The sequence below is a fragment of the Lepidochelys kempii genome, chromosome 24, assembly GCF_965140285.1.
Source record: "Lepidochelys kempii isolate rLepKem1 chromosome 24, rLepKem1.hap1, whole genome shotgun sequence".
Classification (NCBI taxonomy): Eukaryota; Metazoa; Chordata; order Testudines; family Cheloniidae; genus Lepidochelys; species Lepidochelys kempii.
Genome location: NC_136403.1, coordinates 9,722,133 through 9,748,291, shown reverse-complemented (window position 1 = coordinate 9,748,291; position 26,159 = coordinate 9,722,133). Strand labels below are relative to the sequence as shown.

The 26,159-nt window shown below is 47.9% G+C and overlaps 1 protein-coding gene across 2 annotated transcripts in view; it reads right to left on the bottom strand.

The window, feature by feature from the left end:
- F11R (F11 receptor) overlaps positions 1-23,116 on the bottom strand; it is a 49,061-nt gene extending 25,945 nt beyond the window's left edge. Inside the window, exon 1 of one of the 2 annotated variants that reach the window (XM_073323464.2) lies at positions 22,958-23,116. Coding sequence is in view for 1 of the 2 variants with exons in the window: in XM_073323465.2 (XP_073179566.1) it covers positions 22,746-22,803 (58 nt within the window). In the remaining variant the exon portion in view is untranslated. Of the gene's footprint in view, positions 1-22,745; positions 22,899-22,957 lie in introns of those variants that run through there. The other variant, XM_073323465.2, reaches the window with a different exon arrangement.
- Positions 23,117-26,159: the final 3,043 nt, after the last annotated feature.

Here is a 26,159-nt window from a genome sequence, read left to right as displayed (position 1 = left end):
AAGATCCAGTCAACGCCACCAAATGTAAACCATGCTTTGATTATTCTGAGGAAAAGCTATGTTGTAACCGGGAACAGTGACAGGGCTGCTCTGTAGATGGGGCCTTATAACCAATTTAAATGGTCACAAAACCTGCCCATGAGCCACCCATGATTATAGAAAAGGAATACTTTGGCACCTTAGAGACTAACCAATCTATTTGAGCATAAGCGTTCGTGAGCTACAGCTCACTTCATCGAATGCATCGGAAAGCTTATGCTCAAATAAATTGGTTAGTCTCTAAGGTGCCACAAGTACTCCTTTTCTTTTTGCGAATACAGACTTACACGGCTGTTACTCTGAAACCCGGGTTTATGACATTTCCTTCTATGTCGCAATGCTAGGAAACTATGACTTAGCCTAGTATCTACCAGGATAGAAACAGTTCCCTAACAGCTGTATCCTGTTATTTTTCCTGACCACAAAGTTAAGCTATACATTTCACAGCTGCCTCTAAATATGGTTCTTGCAGTGTTCAGGCCTGTGACACAATGACGATTAGGGTAAGCAGAAGACAGTTTTAAAGTCCCATGATCAGGTTTCACTACATTTTGGCTCTTTGGTATACCTTAAGTTAAATGATTTTAACTGTACCAGTATTGCCGGCCCACCAGGGACAAAGAGCGGGGGCGGGGGGGGCAGCAAGTCAGGAGAGAAATGACAGAGGTGTAAAATGAAGTGTTAATGGACATTATGGCTGTAAACTGAACCAGGCAGAAAAAAAAACCTAAGCGGCAGTCTGAAAAAATGGCTAAGTGGCAGCAAAAGGCTGGAAATGGGGCAAATCAAATTAGTCATTGATTAAAGTCAGTTAAGTAACTAGAGAGTGAAAACCAGTAATATGCAGTACTAATCACATGGAAAACTGAATCAGCTAGATGACAATCAACGGAATTCACACACAAAGTAGGGGTTCTTTGAGTCAGCGAGTTTCAGCCTGAGCAGTAGTCTGGAGTCTACACAACAACATGAAGACACCATTTCACAATTAAACAGATATAACCCATAAAGACATGCCACGGTGCCTAGGTCCAAATTATAGCACATAGCACACCCTCCAAGGACTGCTGTACCAGTGGCCTTGCCCCACAGTTCCCTAAGAGAAACATTTGTGGGAGTAAATCCATCACTGGTTGGTCCTGCACCAATGTTTCAGAATGTGAACCACAGAAGTGGCATTTTTCAGTGTACACAAAAGGAGATATCTTACTACATTAATAGCAACCTGTGTGGCATAAGGGACTCTTTATTCTTTGGAAGACAAGACACAGGACCATAGATTTTTAAGTGCTGGAAGGGCCAGTGTGGCCATCTAGTCTGACCTCCTGCAGAGCACAGGCCTTAGAATTTCACCCAGCAATTCCTGTCTCAAGTCCAAGACCTTGTAACTGAGCTACAGCATATATTTTCAGAGTAACAGCCGTGTTAGTCTGTATTCGCAAAAAGAAAAGGAGTTTCCACAATATGCATCTGATGAAGTGAGCTGTAGCTCACGAAAGCTTATGCTCAAATAAATGTGTTAGTGTCTAAGGTGCCACAAGTCCTCCTTTTCTTTTAGCATATATTTTAAGACACTCCATCATCATGATTTAAAGATTTCAAGTGACGGAGAACCCACCAAACTTCTTGGTTCACTGTCCCAGTGGGCGATATGCCCTCTCACTGTTAAAAATGTGCCCCTTGTTTCCAGTTTGAATTTTTCAAGTTTCACTTTCTAGTCCTCAAATCTGGCATTCTGCCTTTGCCTGCTACATTAAAGAGCATCTGCCTGTTATTCCTGAGGGCAATCTGTGCCAAAAAATTAAATTCTGCACACAATATTTTAAAATTCTGCAAGCTTTATCAATAAATAAATGCAGAGGCTTCAGCATGGCACTGGGGAGCAGAGGCCACTGGTTGTACGAAGGTGGGAGATCATCGTACAGCCTCTCCACCTCACACCCACAGGGCACAGACTCAGTGGTGAGGCTGCACCCGACCCTGACACAGCACAAGGTCTGGGCCTACCCCAGAAACACCCTAGGACCCTGCCCCTCTGCGCCAGGTGTGGGGCAGGCAGGCTCAACCAAGTGTGGAGGGGCTCAATGTGGGGTGATCCTGTAGTCCGATGAGAGGATTCTGTGTGGGACAATCTGGGGTCAGGCTGCTCAGTCGGGGGGATCCCAGGTACAGGGGCAATGGGACTCTGCAGGGGCTTCTAGGTGAAAGTGGTTGGGGATCTGGGTGCGATGGTCTCAGCAGGAAGGTCTGGGTGCTGAGGATGTGGGGGTCTGGGTGCAGCTAGTGGGGGGATCAGTGGCATAGGGGTCTGGATGTGGGGGCTCAAGGTGGTGCAGAGGGGGAGGGCTTGTCAGGGTGAGGGGTTGAGTGCAGGGAGCTCAGTGGGGGGTGGTCTGGGAGCAGGTGAGCTCCAGATGCAGGGATCGAGGTTCAGTGGAGTGGGGTTTGGGTATGGAGGGCTTGGGGGGTTCTGGGAGGTCCAGATGCACTGGAGTTGGGCAGATGGGGGAACACCTTCCTGTACAGTGACAGACCTGCCCCGCACTCACCAGGCGACAGGAAGTGGAGCGACCCGGCCCCAACCCACTCGGCCGGCTCGTGCTGGGGGGCAGTTACCCCCCAAGCCTGCTCCTGCCCCCTCACCCCCCACAGAGGCCTGGGGATGCCTCCTGCAGAGGGGCTGCGTAGGACACCAAAATGTCTAGGGACAGCCCTGTGTACGGCAGCTAGCCTTGATCAAAGCAAACGCAACAGTGCTGGATGCATTCAAGCATCGATTTGAGCATTCCTGGGGGGGGGGGGGGGAAATATCCTGGTAGCACAGGCTGGTGGACTCAGCTGGTGGAGCAACTCCTAGTGAACTAGGAGATGCAGCAACTCTCTCTCTCGGGGACAGGAAATGACCTCACTGAGTAAGGTACCATGACAAATTACTTCCATCAGCTCCCTGCAGCTTCTGCTTTACCCCCAACCACAGTATACCTACAATTCATCTTTAAAAGTGAGCTGTGAAACAGAACAAGCAATTTGCTTTTGCTCCTTGCAAGAAGAGGTTACAGCTTTTCAGAATAGCGGGTTGGGGTTTTTTTATTATTGAAATACCAAAGACCTCAGGTCTCCCTGAGCCTTGATCTGCTAAAGGGCTTTGCTAGACCTGAATAGTGATGGCACACCAGACCATAGCCTAGGCAGCATCTGTCCCTTCTCTTGCACTAAGAGGGAAGAAATACCAGGTCCAAGTGAAAATCTAAGATTCTTGGAAGGACAAGTGGCTGCATTGACCCCCATGAGGATTTGAACCTGGAGTTCCAAGGAGTAGGTATTTTAAACCCCAGGGCTTAGCCCACTAAGGGAGCCCCTCCAGCACAAGAGAACTAAGAGGCACCTAAAAAGTCACTCAAGGAAGAAAATGAAAGTCTGCCCCTGTGCTTTATAACCCTTCAAGTATGAAGATCTTGCGGGGCAAACTTTCAAAGGGGCCTCAACCAATCTGCCCCGTAAGAAACAGGATTGAGACCATTAACACTCTCAATATGCAGGCACACATTTCCACCCAGGCAGCTGCCATCTCAGCTGTGCCAGGAATCGATTGTGGATGTAAAACAAGAGGCTGTTAATTAAAAGTAAGATGTTACCATGAACTGACTAATCAGTAGAGTGAGAATCCTGCTGCAAGCTGAGGAGAGGGAGGACAAAGGAGTTGAGATTTTACTTGGTATTTTTCAGAGTTCCTGCATCCAGATTCCAGCTGATAACAAAGGTAGAGAGCAAAGCCCTGTTTTGTAATTAATCTGTCTCCCCTCAGGCACTTCCCAGGAAGACCCAAACCTCTCCATCACACAAATGATAGGCATCTCTCAGCAATCAAGGGTAACCCAGTTTATAAGAGGCCTCCCGCTGAGACAGCACAATTCAAGAGGCCACTGTTTGGAAGTGTAAAGGAAGGAGGCCTGGAAGTCTTATTGTTTGTCTGCTCAGCAAACTGGGAGATTTTGTTTTTTTTCTTTGAAACAAACAGGCTAGCTGAACCAGGAAATGCCAAACTAACCCTATGGCTTTTACAGATCATCAGCAGTGACATAAATAGGTTTGGAAAGGAGGGGGTTCAAGATACCCAGTCTGTTTTGGTTTCAGCATGTCTACACAACAGCATATGTTGATGCACTAGTTCTGAGAGGTAGTGCGGACTAGCAGATTGGTCTAAACTGGAAATCAGGACTCCTGGGTTATACCAGGCTGTGTTGCTGACCTGCTCTAACCTCAAGAGAATCACCTTTCTTCAGTGCCTCTACTTCCCTTCCCACCCCTCTGTCCTATTAGATTTTAAGTTTTTCAGGGCAGAGACTGTGTGTACATACACTGCCTAGCACAACAAGAGCCCAGTTTTGGTTGGGACCTCTAGGCATTTCAGCAGTACCAAAAAAAAAAAGAAGTTACTGTTTTTCCATGTTTCAGAGTAACAGCCGTGTTAGTCTGTATTTGCAAAAAGAAAAGGAGTACTTGTGGCATCTTAGAGACTAACCAATTTATTTGAGCACAAGCTTTCGTGAGCTATGCATCAGATGAAGTGAGCTGTAGCTCACGAAAGCTTATGCTCAAATAAATTGGTTAGTCTCTAAGGTGCCACAAGTACTCCTTTTGTTTTTCCATGCAGTTTCCTCACCACATTCCAATGTTAGATCCATAAAGAGTTCAACTCTACAGGCAAGAGAATCAATACAACTGAACTTGAAAGGGCTCCTAGTGGCCAGCTCCCAGAGACCCATCCATTCGTACTGCATCATAAACCACTGCCCTGTTTCCAGTCCCACTTCTCGGGACTAGAAAGTCAGAGCTGCTCCTGAAAAGCAGAAGTTCCCTTGAGCCGATTGACCTTTAAATACCAGGCAGTCACAGTCTAGTCTGTAAGAGTAGGTTATGTGCCAGCCCTGAATTTCATTCAGCCCAACAGGATAAGATGGTTTAGGGTTTCTGAAAGGCAAATATTGAGCCTATTCCCCAGGGTTTACACATAGCTGCCGGGAAATAACCTCTGAAGCCTGCTGGGCATGTTTGTAATACAGCACAATGGCTACAACTCTGAATCGGTGATTAGGACATCATTTAATCTCTGTATGATAAATGCCTGGCTGCTCCCACACTTGCCTAAGCCTGATCCAGTACATTTAAATCTGGCACCACAGTGCCATCTCAACTCACTAGAGACACTTCTAAGCTCTTTCACTAGTAGGGATGCCATTCTTATGCTGTTTGTGCAGCACCCAGCACATTGAGGCTCCAATCCAGCTTAGAATCTGTGGGTGTTACCACAGTACACTTAAAAATTAAGATGCCAGCTGCCCCTTCCCACATAGCCACCTATTTATATTATGGTAACATTTAAATGACACCACCAGGACAGGCCCCACTGGAATAGGGACTGTATGAACACATAGTAAATGACAATCCTTACAAACTGGTTCCTGGGAGTTGGAGAGTACTTACTAGTTCACAGGCAGTGCCAATAGCTGATGTAGAACCAGGGTGGGGACAGACAGACACACATAATTGACCCAAGAAGGGTCAAATGAGTCATTCTGCTCTAAAACTACAAACAGCACATGATGGAACAGGCATGCCGAAAAAATTAAAGTAGCCATGGTTTCAGGTCACCCAGTCTTTTAATTTTTCACCCCGAACGGTTGCTAAGCAGAAGCAAGGATAAAGACCTGCATAATGCAGCTTCACTTGCCCAGCAAGGGCAGGTCAATGACATTCCTGGGACCTTTTCAGACCCATGTCCAATTCATTACTAGGCAGGCAGAGGTGGGTATCCAGGGAACCAGATCCATTGCCATTCTGCTTTATGAAATGCTGGAGAAAAACTGTGAAGGACTCTGAGCACAAAGAAATTGAGTGAAATTTCCCTTCAGATGAGGTGCTGGATAACCACCAATACAGCACTTCGTACCTGTACCTTAGGTACCTTCCATCCAAGGACTCCAAAGCTCTTTACATAAAATTTGATTCAAAAGATGGCATGTTTATTCTACCCAAATATATTTAAGCTCCTAATCTCGCTCAATATAACAGCACCTCAAAGTATTTATTAGGCTGGTAGGAGGGAGAGTATACCACTGCAGAGGTACAGCCAGCACTCAGGACAGCATGGAGAGTGCTACCTAAACAGCCGTTGTGTTACCTGCATGTCATCACACCACCACTCCTATGCACTGACGTGCTATTTAGCGTACCAGGGATAGTAGATAACTCCCCACTGAGTGTGCCAGCCTTCCCATCAATCACTGCTGCATAACAAACGCCAGCATCCAACATGTTTACACTCCAGCCAACCACTGCTGCTCTCGCAACATCCTAGAGATACCCCTGCCTGGAAGGAAAGAGCAAACTGTACATGGGGCCTTAAAGGCTGTAGGACAACCTCTAGAGATTTGAAAAGGGGGCTCTTGCCAAACCCATACCCGGATTGCATGGCACAAGAAGTTCCTGTGGATGCTCTGAACCAGCCAGTGATATCACAGCTCAGTTTGTTTCCCTGCACAAAGGGCAACAGTCTGAAACAGAATAGACTCCCCATGGACTGAACTGTGGGAGCTGCCCTTGGATTAAGGGGTCTGTACTTCTAACTCTTGCAATTTTACTAGTCTCATGATATTTGGTATTTTTCTTAAAGCCCCAACTCCTGCAACCAGGTGGTTACAAGAGAACCTCCACTTTCAGTTCTTAACAATGGTCACTGAGAAGAGCTCAAGGCTAAAAAACCAGAAGGCCAATAAAGATCACTCAAATTATTTAAAATTTCACTAATTTTAAAACAATCTTGTGGTCTGGGGGGACCTGGTCCATGGCTTTTGAATGGTTGGGGCTGGCAATGCTGAGAACTCAAGTGCCAGAGGACGGTCTTAGTTACCGTTGCTTGAAAGTGTTTAGAGGATCATGATTGCTCCAGTGGGTGCCTCTGAACAGCTCAGCTAGAATAGTCCAATATTGCATGACCACAAGACATCATGACTGCATAGTCTCCACTCATCTTGGGCTGGATTAACAGCACACCATGGAAAGACTCCCACACCCTCCTGCAGTTGTCACTCATTCTGTTCCCAGTACAGAGTCAAACTGGAAACCCTCCCCACCAAAATTGTCAGGCTGCACATTCCCAGGGCTTGAGCGTGTGGATTTGACACATCAGAGCATCAACATGTGTCATTCAAGAGCCATATTTCATTCAGGACACTAACCAAAGGATTCTGAAGAGTGTTGGCGGATTGGTGTACAATTCAGATCTGAATTAGGGACTCCTTACCTTCTCTGGGGACCAGCAATTTAGCACTTAAAACCACTTTATCTGTAGACATTAAGACACTTTATAAAGATGGGGTGGGGAGGTCATTATCTTCCCCATTTACCGACACAGGAAAAGATTTGCCCAAGATTACACAGCGGACCAGTAGCAGAGTCAGGATTAGAACCCAGGAATGTTGACTTCCAGTCGAGAAGATAAGGGAGACAGCTTTGTCCAGTGCCCTAATAGCAGCTGAAGAGCTACAGCTCTTCATGCTCCCCTTTGCGGATCCACCGACAAGGGACCCCCTCATCTGTCCCATGATGATGGGGCTCTATTCAAACGTGCAGAGTCTGAAGGAATACGCATCTGGTTAATTCAGAGAGGAGGTATTTCTGCTTATATGTCACAGATAGGGTGACCAGAGGTACCGATAAAAATCGGGACTGTCCCGATTTTTAGGTCTTTGTCGCGCATCCCAACCAATGCATGGTCAGGACGCCGTTTGTCCCGATATTTTTTTTTTTTTGCTTCCCCCATGTGTCCCGATACTTTCTCAGTTTAATCTGGTGACCCTAGTCACAGAGCAGCCTGGCACATGGCTGTTTTGCTCGTCTCTGGTAATGACTCATCCTGCCCTGACATGCTTTACTCAGTGTTTGATTGAATTTACCAGTCAGGTGAGATGGATGGGGCATGGCACAGATTCAACTGGCTGATAACTCCTAGCTTGAAGCCATGGAGCCAGCAGAGGGTGAATGACTCACTACTCGATTTGCCTTGGTCAAATCACAACAGTGAGGAGAAAAACCCCAAGGAACTTAGCAACTCAGTTCAAATCACATGACAAAGGGCAACAAATTGCTCCCGACAGTGGGTTTGTCAGGAGAAATGCTTCCTTTTAGAAGCCAGACACAGGCGGGGGAGGCAGTATCTTTTACTGGACCAACTTCTGTTGGTGAGAGAGACAGGCTTCAGAGCTTACACAGAGCTCTTCTTCAGGGAGGCAGTTTTGTCCAGCCCCTCTTCCTACCTCCTGTTTTCTAAAAGGAAACCAGTGGGTTTTCCTTTGAGAAAGATCTCAGCAGGAAGAAGAGGTGAGCCGTTTCTACCAAGAAGAGAATTCTCTCTCACGCTCTCCACCGAAGAATTTTGGGAGGAGGAGGAGGAAGTTTCCAGATATACCCTTAGCTAAGCAAGGCCAGAACATCCCACCAGTGGAACAAGATCCTGTGATTTTAGGGTTTCTCTGCAATTAACTTCATTCACATTCAAAAGGGAGCATAAAGGCTGCATCTTTGCAACAGAAAAGCAGCACAATGCACACTGATATCTAGCCCTGCCCTGCCTCCAGCCAAATAGCAACCAAAGTGTGAACCCACCTTTCCCTCCCCGAGTAAGGTGTTCAACTGAATGGCCAGATGGCCCAGTTAAATGCTATGTTAGCAAAGGAGTGTACAAAATAAATTGTCAGAGGCACAATCAAGCCCTGGGACTTCCTAGTTCACACATTGGAGAAGTGATGGCAGCTGCATTGTAGATAATATACCTACACTACAATTCCTGCTACTGCTATCACCACTGGAGTTGCACCAGAGGTGACCCTCATTTTTGCCAACATAGTCACAGCCCTCAGGAAGAGGTTTCCTATCACAGTGCCTGGGCTCAGGATTCTCTGCCTCTCTGCATTCGCTTCAAGCTCAGTTTTCACCACTAACCCTGATTAAATGTGACTGTGGCCACAGCATGTTGCACCATGGTTGTGTTGTGTCTTTGCAGACAGAAGCAGCACGTTCTGGGATTATTTTTGCATCCTGGAAGACACCAATGCATTTCTTCTGCACGCTCACACACACACAAAATACTAAGCCATTTTCATTTCCCAGCCACCTCCTCCAGAGCAGCAACAAGGAGGAAGAACGTGATTTTTCATAACTGATGCACATTATTGTTTAACATGCAAGGGTGGGGTGAGTTAGTCACAAGGACTATATTTTACTACCAGTGAGCAACTCCCTCCCAGCTGATCTCCTTGCAATGGTCTATATGCAACATCACTCAGTTTCCAGAACAGGTTTAAGCCTTGTCCACAGTGTGAGAGGTAATCATTTAAACCAAGCCATTTTCAACAGACCTGAACTCTAGCAACTGCCTCTCATGCTGCCCTGCCTGCAGACAATCCTAAAACATGCCTGCTGAACAGTAGATGGGCAATGCTTTTAGCAGGCCTTCCTCTGGGTGGCCAGATTGTCAAAGAGAGGGAAACAAAACAAGGGAGGGGCCCCCCAGGAAACATTTTGGTGTGGCCCAGAAGTATATGCCAGCGGAGAGGGGGGACAGAAAAGGGAACTCATACCCCTCTTGGGTGTGGATTGCAGTGAGGCTCAAAGGGAGGCCTCAGAGGGCAGGGGAAGAAGGTGACAGTGCCAATATGCCACGGGCCTGATGGAAAATACCCTGGGGCATCTGGTGTACTCAGCCAGGCCGTCATCGTCTGTCCAGTTCAGCTGGCCAGCCTGGGAGGGGCAGTGCTGGTAGTAGCACTGGGAGTTTTCGTGTAGATGGGTTGCTCTTTATTGCTTCTCCAGGTGGGTTTTACTTACCCCAGCTAACATTGGCCGGGTTTTGTCTAACACAATAAAACAAGTGAAACTCAGCAGAAGATCCCTTTGTTACTGAAGGTGAGTGAAAGGGGCCAGAGTGAGAGGGGCCCACCTGGAATGATTAACCCTTTCAAAGGCAGCCTTCAGTTTTCAACCATAGCCTGGGACTTTCATGAGTTTAAGGGAATTTAGTAGCCCGAAAATACTTAACCTAGGCTCCCTTGATCAGTACCCCGAGCAAATTTATAAACCCTCCTCCCCTTCAGCAGGAAATTCCCTCCCCGGACATTTATGGGTAGTGTCACTGTATTGGGGGAAGGGTCACTGATCAAGTAACTATCCATTCCCACTCTTACCTGCTGCCAACAGCCAGGATTTCAAGACACAGCCAAGCTGCCTCTGCCCACTAGAGTCCTCAGTTTCACTCTGCTCAGCAGCAGCTGCTGCCCTGCTTGCCCTTTCTACATTAGGGATTTGTTTTACCAGATTGCTTCTCATTGCTAACACTGGTACAGCACATCTTGTTTTTGCAAATCCACTCAGAGCAAGTCCAGCCGATATGGTATTAAAAGCCTCAGCAACCTGTCTACACTAAAACTCCCAGTGCTACTACCAGTAGTGGAAAATGTTTCAAAATGTTTTTAATTAGTGTAGACAGGGCCCATCCATCCTTTGCTTTAGCTCAGTGGTTCTCAACTTCACTGCAGCACAACCCCTTCCTAACAACAAAAACACGGCCCCCCCATACAAGGCTGAAGTAGTGGCCTGAGCACCGCTGCCCTGGGTGTGGGAGATGAAGCCAAAGCCCAAGGGCTTCATTCCTGGGCAGCAGGGCTGTGGTCTGAACCCCACCGCCCAGGGCTGAAACCCTTGGGTTTTGGCTTCGGCCTGGGTGGCAGGGTTTTGGCATCTAACGTGGGCCCTGGTGACCCCATTAAAACTGGGTTGTGACCCACAGTTTGATAACAGCTGCTCTAGTTCATTCTCTGGAGCCTGATGATAAAGCAGTGTTTAAAGCCCTCAGAGGAACAATTTAACTTTGGCCTAGTGAGGTAAGGGGCAGCTACATATTAACCAGAGATGCTGAGATAAGCAGCTTACTAAATGTCACTGCTCCCTGCAGCTCTAGGATAGTCCCACTAAGGACAGTGTGTGTGGAGGGAGGGAAAGGCACAACAAGACCAGTGGTTCTCAAACTTTCGTACTGGTGACCCCTTTCACATAGCAAGTCTCTGAATGCAACCCCCACCCCCCATGAATTAAAAACACTTTTATGCATTAAACACCATTATAAATGCTGGAGGCAAAGTGGGATTTGGGATGGAGGCTGCCAGCTCACAACCCCCACCCCATAATAACCTAGCAACCCCTTGAGGGGTCCCGACCCCCAATTTGAGAATCCCTGAAGTAGACGGTCTTTTTGCCTTTTAGGTGTTCTGCATAAGGACTGTGTTGAATGGTGAAGTGCAGAGCCCTCAGTCTATAAAAACAGCAGTAACTCTAGGAAAGAAAAACTGGGCAAGATGCTGCTGATACAGATTTGAAAGCCAGGAACTTGTTTTTAAACACAGAAATTACCCATTAAGGTACCCTAAACAGCCCTTAATCCATGCTTACCCTGCCCAAGTGAAATAGATGTCTGGCATGTATTAGCAAAAAGGCATTTTAAATCCTGTATCACTGTTGCTTCAGCTATGGGTTTCAGCTCAGCTCCAGACCAAGGGCTTGCCTGTATGAGATAGCCACACTGGTTTACAAACAGATGTAATTAAAACAGTGCAAAACCCCATGTAGACACACTTATTCGGATTTAAGAATTGCTTTAACTCCGATGAATCCGATGAAGTGAGCTGTAGCTCACGAAAGCTTATGCGCAAATAAATTGGTTAGTCTCTAAGGTGCCACAAGTACTCCTTTTCTTATTGCTTTAACTCAGTTTAGCTGAAGTTAGGAAGGAATCGACTTTAGCTAAATTGACATAAGCCGCTCTAATTTTAGTTTGAGTATTTACCGTGGGGTTTGCACTGGTTCAACTAGATGAGTTAAGTTGTCCCACCAGGGTTAAGTGGAAGGGTATAAGTAATTGAGCCAACTCCTGCCCAGCATGGCAGGGATGTTTCTGTGCATTTGGGATTGAATAGCCACCAGCTTCTCAAAACCTTTCCAGAAGTGCAATCAAAGGCTAGTCATCAACACCAACGCATGGCTCTGAGTGTGTAACTTCTCTGTTCAAATCTCTGCATCAGCTTTTTATTCATGTCCAAGATGATGGTCACACTCCATGACCTGACTGTGGAACATGTTGGGACTCAGATCATGCTCCTCCCTCAGCTCTTTTGCTGTCAGTTTCTGGGACTGCTCTTCCCAGAAAAGGAGGGAGATCTCTTTCCAAACACATGGCCCCTGGCAACCAGCCAGAGCGCAGCATCCTTCAGGGCACAAGTGAAGATGCATTTATTTGGTTTGGCATTTGGGCCACTCTTTCATTCCTAGGAAGAAAGCTGCCAATACACTTGATAGGTTGGCTTATTTACAAAAGTATAAATTAGTACCTAGTTGCTACACCAGCAGGTGTTTTGTAAATCATTAATACCTGCCAGTTGTATATAAATATGACAGAGGCTGGGAGCAACATGGAAGTGTTTGGCTCACTGAAATGTTTCTAGTAGCCAGTGGAGAGCGATCCACCTCTAGCTGCACCATAAACAGTAAGTAGCATGCTGCTGAAAATAAACCCATAAAAGCAGCGTACAAGAAGAACATGAACAGAGCTGAGAGCGATTCAGAGCCACTCAAACACTGGAGTTGTCCCAGGAGCTACCAGGTCTTTTGCTGGGTGACTCATCAAGGTCTTCAACTGTTCAAGCAGACTCAGGTTGCTCCCCTGAAGCTTATGGAAGCAAACTCTCCTGTTCTCCCCTCCCATGTACATGAATAGCATTGCACAACTAGTGAGATGCATTAAGAAGCTTTTTCCTCCCTTTTCAGCGTCATATCCTGGCCACTGCCTGGAGCCACGTACCAGACCCTGGCCAGAGTTACACAACAAGCCGTCAGGCAGGGGCGTGAATAGGTGTGGTTTGTGACCAACACAGGTCTGTTAGCAAAAGCAGCTATACTGGTAAAAGTGCCCTTTATTGGTACAGCTTATTTCACTCAGGGAGGCTAGAAGCAGCTATGCCAGCAAAAGCACAGTTGTGCCAGTATAAGCTGTATGAACACAAGGTGCGCTTGCCAGCAGAGTACACCGACATAGCTACGCTGGCAAAGCCTTTTATGCATAGACCTGGCCAAAGCAGAGCAGATTATAGCCTCTCCTATGTGCCCCGAGCTAACAGAACTGGTCCTTCCCCATGTGCCGTGTCCATTTTAGAAAAATGCTCTCACCTACAATGAGTAGGAAGCATCCCTACTATGGGAGGGGCCAGTCCAGTCACGTTTGCAGAAGCTACTCTTTAGTTCTTAAGAAAATTAGGTTTCTATCCCTCAGAGCTGCAAACTAAACTTTCCAAAAAGGGCCCTGATACTGTGCTGCCTTCCTGCTACAGCTAACAGAGCCTGGAATAAGAGGAGCTCAGATCCCCTCCCACCCATAGCGACAGAGCAGTAACTCTGAAACTCTTTAAAACTGACACGTCAGGCACTTCCAAGAAGTTTAGAGCCTCCTTCCGCACCCACCCAAAACCCATCCACCCGCTCTGCAAGCGCCAGCAGGACATCTTATCTGGCTATGGCTGGCTGATTTGTCGGGGTCGCCTCTGCCCCACCTCTCCCTTCAGAGCAGTGCCATGTTTGCTGAATCTGTCACAGCCCATGATGCGCTCCACTTGCAAGACACTTGAACGTGTGAAGGAATTGAGGCACAGACCCCCAGCTACATGCCATGGGCCTCAGCTTCTATTTAATGGTGCTAGCCCTCTAGAAGACCCAGAAAATATGACCCAAGTGTAAGCAACGCTGCAACTTCTACCTGAGGCTGCAGACAGCCTTCAGCAGGAGCAGCAGCTATTAAGCCCCACACTCACCACTAGTGCAGCCCAGGCACTCACTGCTCTGGGGGAAGCCACTAGCGTGGGCCACACACATGGAGAACTCCTAAGCAAGGGTGGGGCACAGCCACAGCACAGGGCCAGAGCATGGTGGGAAGGGGACTGGCTAGAGCACAAGTCAAGCAGGGCCATGGAGTGCCTGACTCTGCTGGATTCTAATGAGATTCCAGTGATCATTACAATACCCAGACCTGGCTGGAAAGTAGCACAGGGTGATACCTCTTCTGGACAGCAATAGGCAGAGCTCAGAATAGCTCAGGAGTTGCAAAGCAGCATGAATGGTTTCTGAATTTGTTTGGCAGATGAGACTGAGTCATTTGGGAACCTGCGTAAACAAGACAGGCTGTTCTTTGCTCTGCTGGGGCAAGAAGCCTTTCACACAGGAGGCCTCTCCATAGTAACTTACACTTTTCAAATTGCAGGGTGCTCAGAGAAGAGCCACAGATGATGATGAGGGGGTATGGAAAGACTAGTTTATGGAATTGAGAGCAACAAGGGACTCAGTTTGCTTTTTCATATCAGTATACCTCACTCCCCTTACACTGGAAAAGGCAAATCCCACAGGAATAGTCCCTGGGACTGATCACCTCTTTTCCAACACCAACCTGTGTCTACGCCACACTTCTGGCTGCGTTCAGCAGCAGGTTAAAATCCATTAATAGATTTTTACCTGCACAGTTGCGCCAGGTTAATATAAGTGAGATATAACTGAGTTTACAGTTTCCAAAGGCAAACTGGGATTTAGGATTGGCTCTCGGGCACACCGTTTCCACCCAGGCACTGGAAGCAGCAGTGTGGTGCTCATTTCTCCAGTCTGAGCTACAGAAGTTTGCTTTTATGTATGATGAACCCAGATTGGCTATAAAAAGATTTTTTCCAAAATCCACACCCAGGAACACCAACATCCATAGAGCAAAAGCAGATCTAGGTAGTTATATCTGAGCTCCTCACAACCACCAATGGATTTTAACCTCACACTGCTGTATTATCCTCATTTTACAGATGGCGAACTGAGGCACAGGGTAGATTAAGTGATTTGCCAAGGTCACACCAGAAGCCTGTGGCAGAGTAAGAAACTGACCCCAAGTCTCCTGATTCCCAGTCCAGAGCCTTATCCAATAAGCTATCCTTCCACCCTGCATGAGACTAACTACTGAGATCTTTGCACTTCCAAAGGAGATTTCCCCTCCAACATCTGGATCAGCAATCTCTGTGTGACTATGTCCCCAACAGATGAAAAGTTCAGGTTTATAAAAGAGAGGCATGCGCCCTCTGGGGATTTTAAAGGCTCAGGGAGCGAAAGGCAAGATCTCTGTCCTAACAGGACCCCATCAATACTTGTTCAGCCTAGACCACCAGTTTCTCCAGAGGTTCTTACATCCTTTAGAAACTCCTGCCCTCTGTCTGCACTATTGAGACAACCCTGCTGATACCGCTACCATTAACAGTCAAGCATTTTGCCCTTATTACTAATGTTTTAAAGAGATTAAATCTGTAAATACATTTTATAGGAAAACAGGAAAAATTACTTTAAGTGCTTTTTAACGCACTTAAGAAACATCTTTATCAAGGAAGATGGGTCCATCAACGGCTATTAGACAGGATGAGCAAGAAGGATTGGGTGACAGGGCATGGATCACTTGAGGATAACCTGTCTGTTCATTCCCTTTGGGGCACCTGCCATTGGCCACTGTCAGAGGACAGGATACTGGTCTTGATGGACCTTTGGTCTGACCCAGTATGGCAGTTCTTAATTTTAATTTGGAGCCAACTTTACAAAAGTATTGATTCTTTGTGTGGACAGACTGCAGCCAGCATTTGTTATAAGCACCTCTATCAGGAATTAGAGCCCCATTCATTGTCCTAGGCAAGGTACAAACAAATCGGACATCCGATGAAGTGAGCTGTAGCTCACGAAAGCTTATGCTCAAATACATGTGTTAGTCTTTAAGGTGCCACAAGTGCTCCTTTTCTTTTTATAAATCAGACAGTCCCTTTCCCATAACGCTTAGTCTAAGACAAAAGATCTGACTTGTAAACAAGACAGGAGGGAGAATGAAGGGATGTTAGGTTAGTGGTAACGGCAATCTTAGTACTCACAAGCGATCACTATTTCTAGCCAGCATCACATGGTAGTTTCACAAAGATAGATTAAGGATGGATTTAAAAGAAATAAGGTGGTGACTTTTCAAATTTTAATGAGGCTTTGTTCTCACAAGTAAAGGGCAAACATGGGAGAAAGCATGATGGGAAAAGCAGACATGCAGGTTTATTAACCCATTATCACTAGCATGTCATTAATGGAGAGAAAGAGCCAGTGCTCACACATCATAAGAATGTCATTAAAACAGCATCATGTGCAAAGGAGACTGCAAGCCCCCATGATTTAATCAAAATGGATGGTTACAAGCAACTGGGAGGTTTTGGAACAGAGAAGTGGTCAATTTGTCTGACTTCATCAAGAATACCATCCAGAAGTTGAAAAAGGGGGGCAAAAGCCAAACCTGATTGCAGGAGCTACACATGCATTCTGGAATTATTTGAAGTTTTAATTCAAAGTTAAATTTACACACATGCAACATGCATTACGTAAGACTGAAAAGAGGGGGTTTTTTTTAATGGAAATAGAGGCTACCTTAAAAAGGAGGCTGGCAGGTCAGCTTTGACCCAGGAAATTAAACAAGCACAAATTGTTTTTCTTTAAAAAGTACGTTTTAAAAACTAAAATCACAAATTTCCATTGATTTTTAGAAATTCAGTGGAAACGAACAGGGTTTAATGTTTTTTAAGTGACCTACAAAAGGGTCAAATATGTGTTTGATTGTAAAGAAGAAACAATGCACAAAAAAGGCCTAAATTGATGTGTTTTAATAATAGCTTTTGTTACATGAGAGATTAGAGCTTAACACACTCACTGACTCACTAGAGAATTAACCGGATTTTGACATTAACCAGAGCTATTTAAAGGAAACTGATTGTTTTCCATGACTTTTCATCCCTCTCCTCTAGAATGGTTGTTGATTCCCTCCATTCTTCACTTATCCACCTTGACTTTTTTCACCCCCTTCCATCTGAAAGTCCTCCCTGCCAATTTATTGCTGCTCCCCTCCCCCCCACACACCGCACCCATGCTCATCCCCAACATCTGCTTCCTCCACTCCTGTTCTTGCATTGTGGTGCGTTCCTGGCAAAACCACCATGACCAGAGCTGGATTACCCAAATAGGCAGACTAAGCACATGCTTAGGGCACCAGCAAAGCAGGGGGCACCAAAAAAAATATTTTTTTTTTAAATTTGATTTGATATTTCAAAAAAAGCAGTTCTTAAAACATTTGGGCAATGATCGTGTGTTGAAATCTCTTTCTAATATTCACTAGGAGGCACATGCAGTGGCAACAAGTGCAATTCTGGAGTCCTACTCAAAGGCTGTGGATGCATTAGAAATTATAGCTGAAGACCAATCACAAAAGGGAGAAACTATACAAACATTGCGAACAAGATGCAAGAAATAGAGTTTGTATTCATGTTGACCATGTGGAATGAAATTTTACAACCCTTTTACCACACAAGTCAAGCTCTCCAAGAAAAAGAATTGGATTTGAAAACATGTGCAGACCTCTGTCAATCATTAGCAGACCACTTACACACTTTGAGGAATGATTTGGAAGATCTGAAGACCTATCAAAAGATATCTTGCCTGATACTAACTACAAAGAAGCCCAGTCCCACAAACGAATCAGGAAAAAACAAGCAAATGATAGCAGTGCAACAGAAACGGCATTGAATCCTAGAGACAAATTTCATGCATCTACTTACTACACTATAATCGATACACTTGAAGCTCATATGAAGAGGAGAGGTGAAGTGTACAAAGAAGTATCAAGTAGATTTTCTTTTCTAAACGACATGGACTTATCTGACGAACAATATTCACGAAGTTCCCAAAAGCTAGTTGACTCATACCCTGTTGACTTGAACATGAATCTCTGTGGAGAAGTATGGCAGTTCCACTGTTATATGCGCGCAAAGTTTAATGAAACAGGAAAAATGAAATTCAATCACATTGATCTTCATGACACAATATTGAAAGACTGAATACGATGTGTATTTCCAAATGTACAGATCACACTACGTATTTTTCTAACATTGATGATTACTAACTGCTCTGCAGAACACTTTTTCTCAGCTGAAAAGAATAAAAAACCCTCAGAGAACAACAATGTGTCAGGACAGACTTGGTTCACTTTCCCTATTGTGTATGGAAGTTGACATGCTTCAATGAGTCAGCTTCAGTGAACCTATCCAGAATTTTGCAACCAGAAAATCTAGAAAGAAGCTATTTTAATTCCAGCATACATGTACGTTGTGTCATTTCAAAAAATAAAATATTTTACGGAATAGTATTGTTTTTATTTTGAATTACTTATGAGGGGGCACCATAATCTTTTCAATGTTTAGGGCCTCTAAAGGTCTTAAACCGGCTCTGGCTATGATCAGGCTAATTGCACACACTACAAATTAATTCTCTCCTGTTCTACCATCTTCCTACATGAACCACTCTACTACTCCATCTTAAATGAATCCCATGCCTCTAATTCCAGCTGCCTTTTCACCACTTTCGGGTATGTCTACACTACAAACTAGAGGTGTATTCTTAACTCAGGTTAGCTAATTTACGATAACAAAGCAGTGAAAACACTACTACTAGGCATCGTGTTAGCATCTTGAGTTAAAGTCTATAGGGCAGACTCAGATGCACTGCTAATCCAAGCTAAAAGACAAGTGTCTTCATTATTATTTTAACCCAAATTAGTGAACCTGAATTAATACATTTTTTTTCCAGTAGTGTAGCCTACCCTTTGACTCACTTCTCAAACCTTCCCCTCCTCCCGCATCTCTGCTTCTCTCTTGACACAGGATCTTATCAATTTCTTCCCAGGAAAACAAAAAACAAAGATCTGACATGACCTTCCCTCTCCCATCTGCTTGCCTTTTCTTCACCTACACCTCCACCTCACAACTCTCTCCTCCTTCTCCCTGATCACAGACAGAAGTTTCTCATCTTCTTTCCTTCTCCAACACCTCCACTTGCCTCATTGACACCATCCCACACACCCATTACCATCCCATCTCCTCTCTCCCTTTTGTCTCTAATCTCATTGAATACATGATCTACAATCCCTGGCTGGAATTCCTCTCCTCCAATTCCATCCTAGACCAGGGCCAGTACTGGCAGGGAGGGGAGAAGGGCTTGCAGGGCCTATAGCCATCCTAAAATTTGTCTTAGCCCTCCCCAGCAGCTGCCATTCTCCAGCCACCCAGCTCTGAAGGCAGAGCAGAGGCTGCTGGCTGGGCATGCAGCTCCAGCAGCATTGGAGAAGTAAGGCCAAGCGGGGGGAAGGGGGGTGCAAGCCTGACAGTAGCCCCCGGCTGTGTCCCTGCTCGCTGGGACATGATGCCCAAGGCAGGTGAAAGGCTGGAGCTCTCCACAGCGGCCTGGACTGACCCACTCTGGCCCAGGCTCCTGGACTCTGACCCCCCACAATCACTGCTCCCCGAGGGCTCTGCTGGCCCTGGAGCCAGGTCCCCACACCCAGGCAGCTCCTGCCAGCTGCAAGCAGCCAGTGCCCCACATTGCCCAGCTCCAGCTTCAGACCTGGCTGGAGGTAGGGCCTCATGGCGAGCGGGGGCCCACCTCAGCCCCCCCCCCCCCACCAGGAAGAGGCTAGGGTTGCCAGGTGTCCAGTTTTCGACCAGAAAACCTGGTTGAAGAGAGACCCTGGCAGCTCCGGTCAGCACCATTAAAAGTCCAGTTGGTGCGGGGCTGGCAGGCTCACTACCTGGCTCCATGTGGCTCACCGGAAGCAGCAACATGTCCCTTGGCTCCTAGGCAGAAGAATGGCCAAGGGGGGTTCTATGTGCAGCCCCCGCCCTGAGCACCGACTCTGCAGCTCCTGGCTGCGCCTCCACCTAGGAGCCAAGGGACATGTCACCACTTCCAGAGAGCTGCCCAAGGTGAGTGCTGCCTGGAGCCCACACACCTCACCACGCCCCAACCCTGAGCCCCGTCCCACACCCAAACTCCCTCCCGAAGCCTCTCCTGTGCCCCAACCCCCTGCCCCAGATCGGAACCTCCTCCTACACGCCAAACCCCTAATCCCTGGCCCCACCCCAGAGCCCAGCCCTCAAACTTCACCTGCCTCCCGCACCCTGAACCTCTCATTTCTGGCCCCAACCCAGAGTCCATACCCCTTCCCACACTCCAACCCCCTGCCTCAGCCCAGAGCTCCTCTCTCCCACACTCCGAAGCCAGCCCGGAGCCTCCTCCAACACGCCGAACACCTTGGCCCCAGCCCAGAGCACCCTTCTGCACTCCAAACCCCTCATCCCCGGCCCCACCCCAGAGCCCAAACCCCAACCCTCTGCACCAGCCCAGTGAAAATGAACCAGTGAGAGAAGGTGGTAGTGGAGAGCGAGCGACAGAGGGAGGGGGGAATGGAGTGAGCAGGGGCGAGGCCTCGAAAGAGGCTGGCACCACCTGTCCTAGACCCTATCCAATCCAGCTTCCACCCCTTGCACTCAACTGAAACTGCTCCCGCCAAAGTCTCTAATAACCTCCTCTTAGCCAAAGCTCAGAATCAGTACTCCATCCTCATCCTCTCCTTGACCTATCAGCCACCTTTGACATAGCTGACCACGCTCCGCTTCTTGAATCTTGTCCCTCCTAGGCTTCCCTGACTGTCCTCTCCTGGTTCTCCTCCTACCTCTCTAATCACTCCTTCAGTAGGTTCCCCCCCCCAAGCTTTTTGGGGAGTTCTACAGGGCTCTGTCCTCAGTCCCCTTCTCTTCTTCTATACCTTATAACTGGCAAAAAGAAAAGGAGTACTTGTGGCATCTTAGAGACTAACAAATTTATTTGAGCATAAGCTTCCGTGAGCTACAGCTCACTTCATTGGATGCATCAAATGTTCAAATAAATTTGTTGGTCTCTAAGGTGCCACAAGTACTCCTTTTCTTTTTGAGAATACAGACTAACATGGCTGCTACTCTGAAACCTTATAACCGGTATTATTTGCAAACACAAGTTGGCAACTACCATCTCTACACTGACAGCTCAGACCTAGGTCTATTTCAGATCAGTCGCCTTCTGTCCAAATCTCAGCCTCTCTCTCTGATATTGCCTTGTGGAAGGCTCAAGCCGTCTTTTGGTTCTGTGTTTGTACACGGCTTACCACAATAGAGATCCTGGTCTGTGACTAAGGCTCCTAGATGCTCGGATAATAGTAATAGCTTGAGAACTTTCAAAATTAAACACCTATTTAAAGCAAATCCTGATAGATTTGAGTTAATAGCTCTTTCTAGAAGATTCAGACACCCTTTTGGTTGAAAAGACTCCAGCTCTCTCATCCTCCAGCAAGGACAGGGAAGACAAGACTTGATATTCCTAAATGTAAAGTTACAGAAAGAAAATGAAACTTTACGACATTCAGGCTGCTCTTATACATCATAAAAGCAGCATAAAGGGAACAACAGCTTTAAACAAACAAAGCTTTCCCAGCAGTATTTGCAATCCAAACATGCCAAGTGCATGAAAACACTGGAACAATGGCAGAAAGACTACCCAAAAAAATACAACTAATTTTCATTGTTTAAGTGCAAGAAGTGAATAGCCTCAATGGTGAAGACCGAACTGGATTTCTAGAGTGATTCCAGTTTCCAGAATTTGAGGTGTTCTTGTCAATACAGGAAAGGGTATTTGTTTAGCAGCATCTAGGATTTGTGACTTAACAGGTCTCCAACTGTGAGCATTGTGAAAACAGAGCCTCCTGCAATCAGTATGTCTGCACAGGCCCCTCTACATGCCGCTGATAATGAATCAACAGCATTTTACAAACAGTGTTTAACTCACAAGGAAAGAAACAACTTCTCCCATTTCAGACCAAGCAAAAATTCAGAATGAAGCATCGCTAAAATCCACCTCCACCCTCCCAGGCCTTTTATCTGCCCAGAAGGGGCCTGGTGAGGGCTCTACAGAGGTTCAAACTCAAAGCACCAAATGTTTAGCACAATCCTCAAACCCCAAAGGCAATACGGGCCAATGCAGGGTGGGGACTCAGCTGAGAAAAGGAGGCTCAGCAACAAAACGAGCAACCTGTGAAGCAAGGAGCAAGACCCGGGAGCAAAGGCAGCCCCAAGGTGCAGGGGTCTCAACATTTCAAAGAGAGAGAGACAGACACAGCCCCATGTAACATCACCACCCAACGTGATAAAAAGTGAAGCTCCTGAACTGCCTTCCTGCCCCCTCCTCTACCCTCCCCCCCCCGCCCCATTGCCCCCGCCCCCTCCTCCACCCGCCCGCCCGCCCCCAGGCCCCCTCCTTTGCCCGCCCGCCCCATTGCCCCTGCCCCCTCCTCTACCCTCCCCGCCCGCCCGCCCGCCCCCAAGGCCCCAGGCCCCCTCCTTTGCCCGCCCGCCCCATTGCCCCTGCCCCCTCCTCTACCCTCCCGCCCGCCCGCCCGCCCCCAAGGCCCCAGGCCCCCTCCTTTGGCCGCCCGCCCCCAAGGCCCCTGCCCCCTCCTCTACCCTTCCCCCCCGCCCGCCCCCAAGGCCCCAGGCCCCCTCCTTTGCCCGCCCGCCCCATTGCCCCTGCCCCCTCCTCTACCCTCCCCCCCGCCCGCCCGCCTCCTCTACCCTCCCCCCCCGCCCGCCTCCCGGCCCAACGCCCCCTTCCCCTCCCAGCCCCCTCACTCCTGCCCCCGGCGCGGCACTCACAGGAGCTGACGCTGAGGAGCACGAAGTGGAGCCGGCCCCACGCCCCGGGCCCAGCCATCGCCCCGCGACCCACGGAACTCCGAGAGGCGACGCCCGCCGCTGCCTGACTGAGCCCCACCCGGCCCGGCTCACCGTCCGCAGGTGAGGCCCCGCCCTTCCGCCAGGTGAGGCCCCGCCCTCTGTGCCCCCATTGGATCCCGGCCAACGCTCACCGCCCCGTGCACCCCGCCTCCAGGTGTTGATTGGATTCCTGTACGATGTCGTCGATGGCGTCAGCCCTGTGTCCTGACTGGCTATCACACCTACAGCTCCGCCCTGATTGGTTACCAGTGGGGGCCCTTCACCTCGCCCCCGTGAACTTAGTTACCGCCCCAAGGCCCTCCCCTCCCCCCGCCAGGCCGCTCAGGTTGTCATGGTGACGGAGGCCTTCCTCGGTTCCACGGGCCCGGACTGTTCCAAAGAACGCGAGCCCCGCTCGGCGCTGATGGGGGCGGGGCTGCACCCAGGGACTGGGCCCCCCCCCCCAAATCAGAGAGGCCGCTGGGAGAAAGCTGCCCCCCCCCCCGCGCTGCCCCAGCCCAGCTCACCCCCCCACCCGTGTCCTGCACGCAGCTTCCTCCCACTGGCCTAGCGCCCGGCCCAGCTCACCCCCCTCCTGCACCTCCCTGTGGCCCAAGGTCCCCCCCTTCCCCCGTCCCTGCACCCAGGCTTAACCTCCCCACCGCCCCGTGGCCAGGAGCCCCTCTGGCCAGGTCATCTCTCCCTCCTGCCCCGCCCAAGCCAGCCCTCCTCCCCAGCCCCTGCGGCCCAGCCCACTCCCCACCCCGTGGTTCCCTGGACCCAAGCCCAGCCCCTCTCCCTGCCCCTGGTGGCCCAGCGCCCCGCCCTGCCACCTGGTCTTAGTGTGACACGGCGGCCTGAGGCTGGGTGCTGGGGAGACGCTCCTCCCCCTCAGGCTCTGGCCCTGTCTCCATTCGGGGCCCCGCGGGCGGGTCTGAGCCAGCCGGAGAAACAGCATTTCCCTCCCACAGGGGAATCCAGACATTTGGGAAATGTTCTCCGCGGAACAGAAAGTCCGAACACATTCCATTCGGGGACCTCGAAACTTTTTGATCCTGCTGAACCATCATCATGTAATGTAACAAATGAAATACAGGTTTCAGAGTAACAGCCGTGTTAGTCTGTATTCGCAAAAAGAAAAGGAGTACTTGTGGCACCTTAGAGACTAACCAATTTATTAGAGCATAAGCTTTCGTGAGCTACAGCTCACTTCCTCAGATGCATATCGTGGAAACTGCAGCAGGCTTTATATATACACAGAGAATATGAAACAATACCTCCTCCCACCCCACTGTCCTGCTGGTAATAGCTTATTTAAAGTGATCATCAGGTGGGCCATTTCCAGCACAAATCCAGGTTTTCTCACCCTCCACCCCCCCACACAAATTCACTCTCCTGCTGGTGATAGCCCATCCAAAGTGACAACTCTTTACACAATGTGCATGACAATCAAGTTGGGCTATTTCCTGCACAAATCCAGGTTTTCTCACATCCCCCCCCACCCCCATACACACACAAACTCACTCTCCTGCTGGTAATAGCTCATCCAAACTGACCACTCTTCAAGTTTAAATCCAAGTTAAACCAGAACATCTGGGGGGGGGGGGGGGGGTTTAGGAAAAAACAAGAGGAAACAGGCTACCTTGCATAATGACTTAGCCACTCCCAGTCTCTATTTAAGCCTAAATTAATAGTATCCAATTTGCAAATGAATTCCAATTCAGCAGTTTCTCGCTGGAGTCTGGATTTGAAGTTTTTTTGTTTTAAGATAGCGACCTTCATGTCTGTGATTGCGTGACCAGAGAGATTGAAGTGTTCTCCGACTGGTTTATGAATGTTATAATTCTTGACATCTGATTTGTGTCCATTTATTCTTTTACGTAGAGACTGTCCAGTTTGACCAATGTACATGGCAGAGGGGCATTGCTGGCACATGATGGCATATATCACATTGGTGGATGTGCAGGTGAACGAGCCTCTGATAGTGTGGCTGATGTTATTAGGCCCTGTGATGGTGTCCCCTGAATAGATATGTGGGCACAATTGGCAATGGGCTTTGTTGCAAGGATAAGTTCCTGGGTTAGTGGTTCTGTTGTGTGGTATGTGGTTCACCAACAACCACATACCACACAACAGAACCACTAACCCAGGAACTTATCCTTGCAACAAAGCCCGTTGCCAATTATGCCCACATATCTATTCAGGGGACACCATCACAGGGCCTAATAACATCAACCACACTATCAGAGGCTCGTTCACCTGCACATCCACCAATGTGATATGTGCCAGCAATGCCCCTCTGCCATATACATTGGTCAAACTGGACAGTCTCTACGTAAAAGAATAAATGGACACAAATCAGATGTCAAGAATTATAACATTCATAAACCAGTCGGAGAACACTTCAATCTCTCTGGTCACGCAATCACAGACATGAAGGTCGCTATCTTAAAACAAAAAAACTTCAAATCCAGACTCCAGCGAGAAACTGCTGAATTGGAATTCATTTGCAAATTGGATACTATTAATTTAGGCTTAAATAGAGACTGGGAGTGGCTAAGTCATTATGCAAGGTAGCCTGTTTCCTCTTGTTTTTTCCTAACCCCCCCCCCCCCAGATGTTCTGGTTTAACTTGGATTTAAACTTGAAGAGTGGTCAGTTTGGATGAGCTATTACCAGCAGGAGAGTGAGTTTGTGTGTGTATGGGGGTGGGGGGGATGTGAGAAAACCTGGATTTGTGCAGGAAATAGCCCAACTTGATTGTCATGCACATTGTGTAAAGAGTTGTCACTTTGGATGGGCTATCACCAGCAGGAGAGTGAATTTGTGTGGGGGGGTGGAGGGTGAGAAAACCTGGATTTGTGCTGGAAATGGCCCACCTGATGATCACTTTAGATAAGCTATTACCAGCAGGACAGTGGGGTGGGAGGAGGTATTGTTTCATATTCTCTGTGTATATATAAAGCCTGCTGCAGTTTCCATGATATGCATCTGAGGAAGTGAGCTGTAGCTCACGAAAGCTTATGCTCTAATAAAATGAAATACAGTACCTCATATGCACAGATGCTATATAGACCACTGCAATCAGGTCATGGATTTATGGGCAGACTTTATAGGCGTGGGGGAATAAATTGGCAGGTTGGGTTGTAACTCCTTCCTGAGTGTGCCCTGCCCCCTCCCTTCTGCTTTCTTTGTTGTTTCTTTCCCTCTGTTTCTCTCCTTTCTAGCCATGTCTACACTACAGCTCCTTGGCTGGTTTTTAGTCTAGACGCAGCATTTGCCAACAGAACGAATTCTTCTTGGGCCATAGCTGCACCACCTCACCAAACCGCAGTCACTATTCCAATGGAAGCG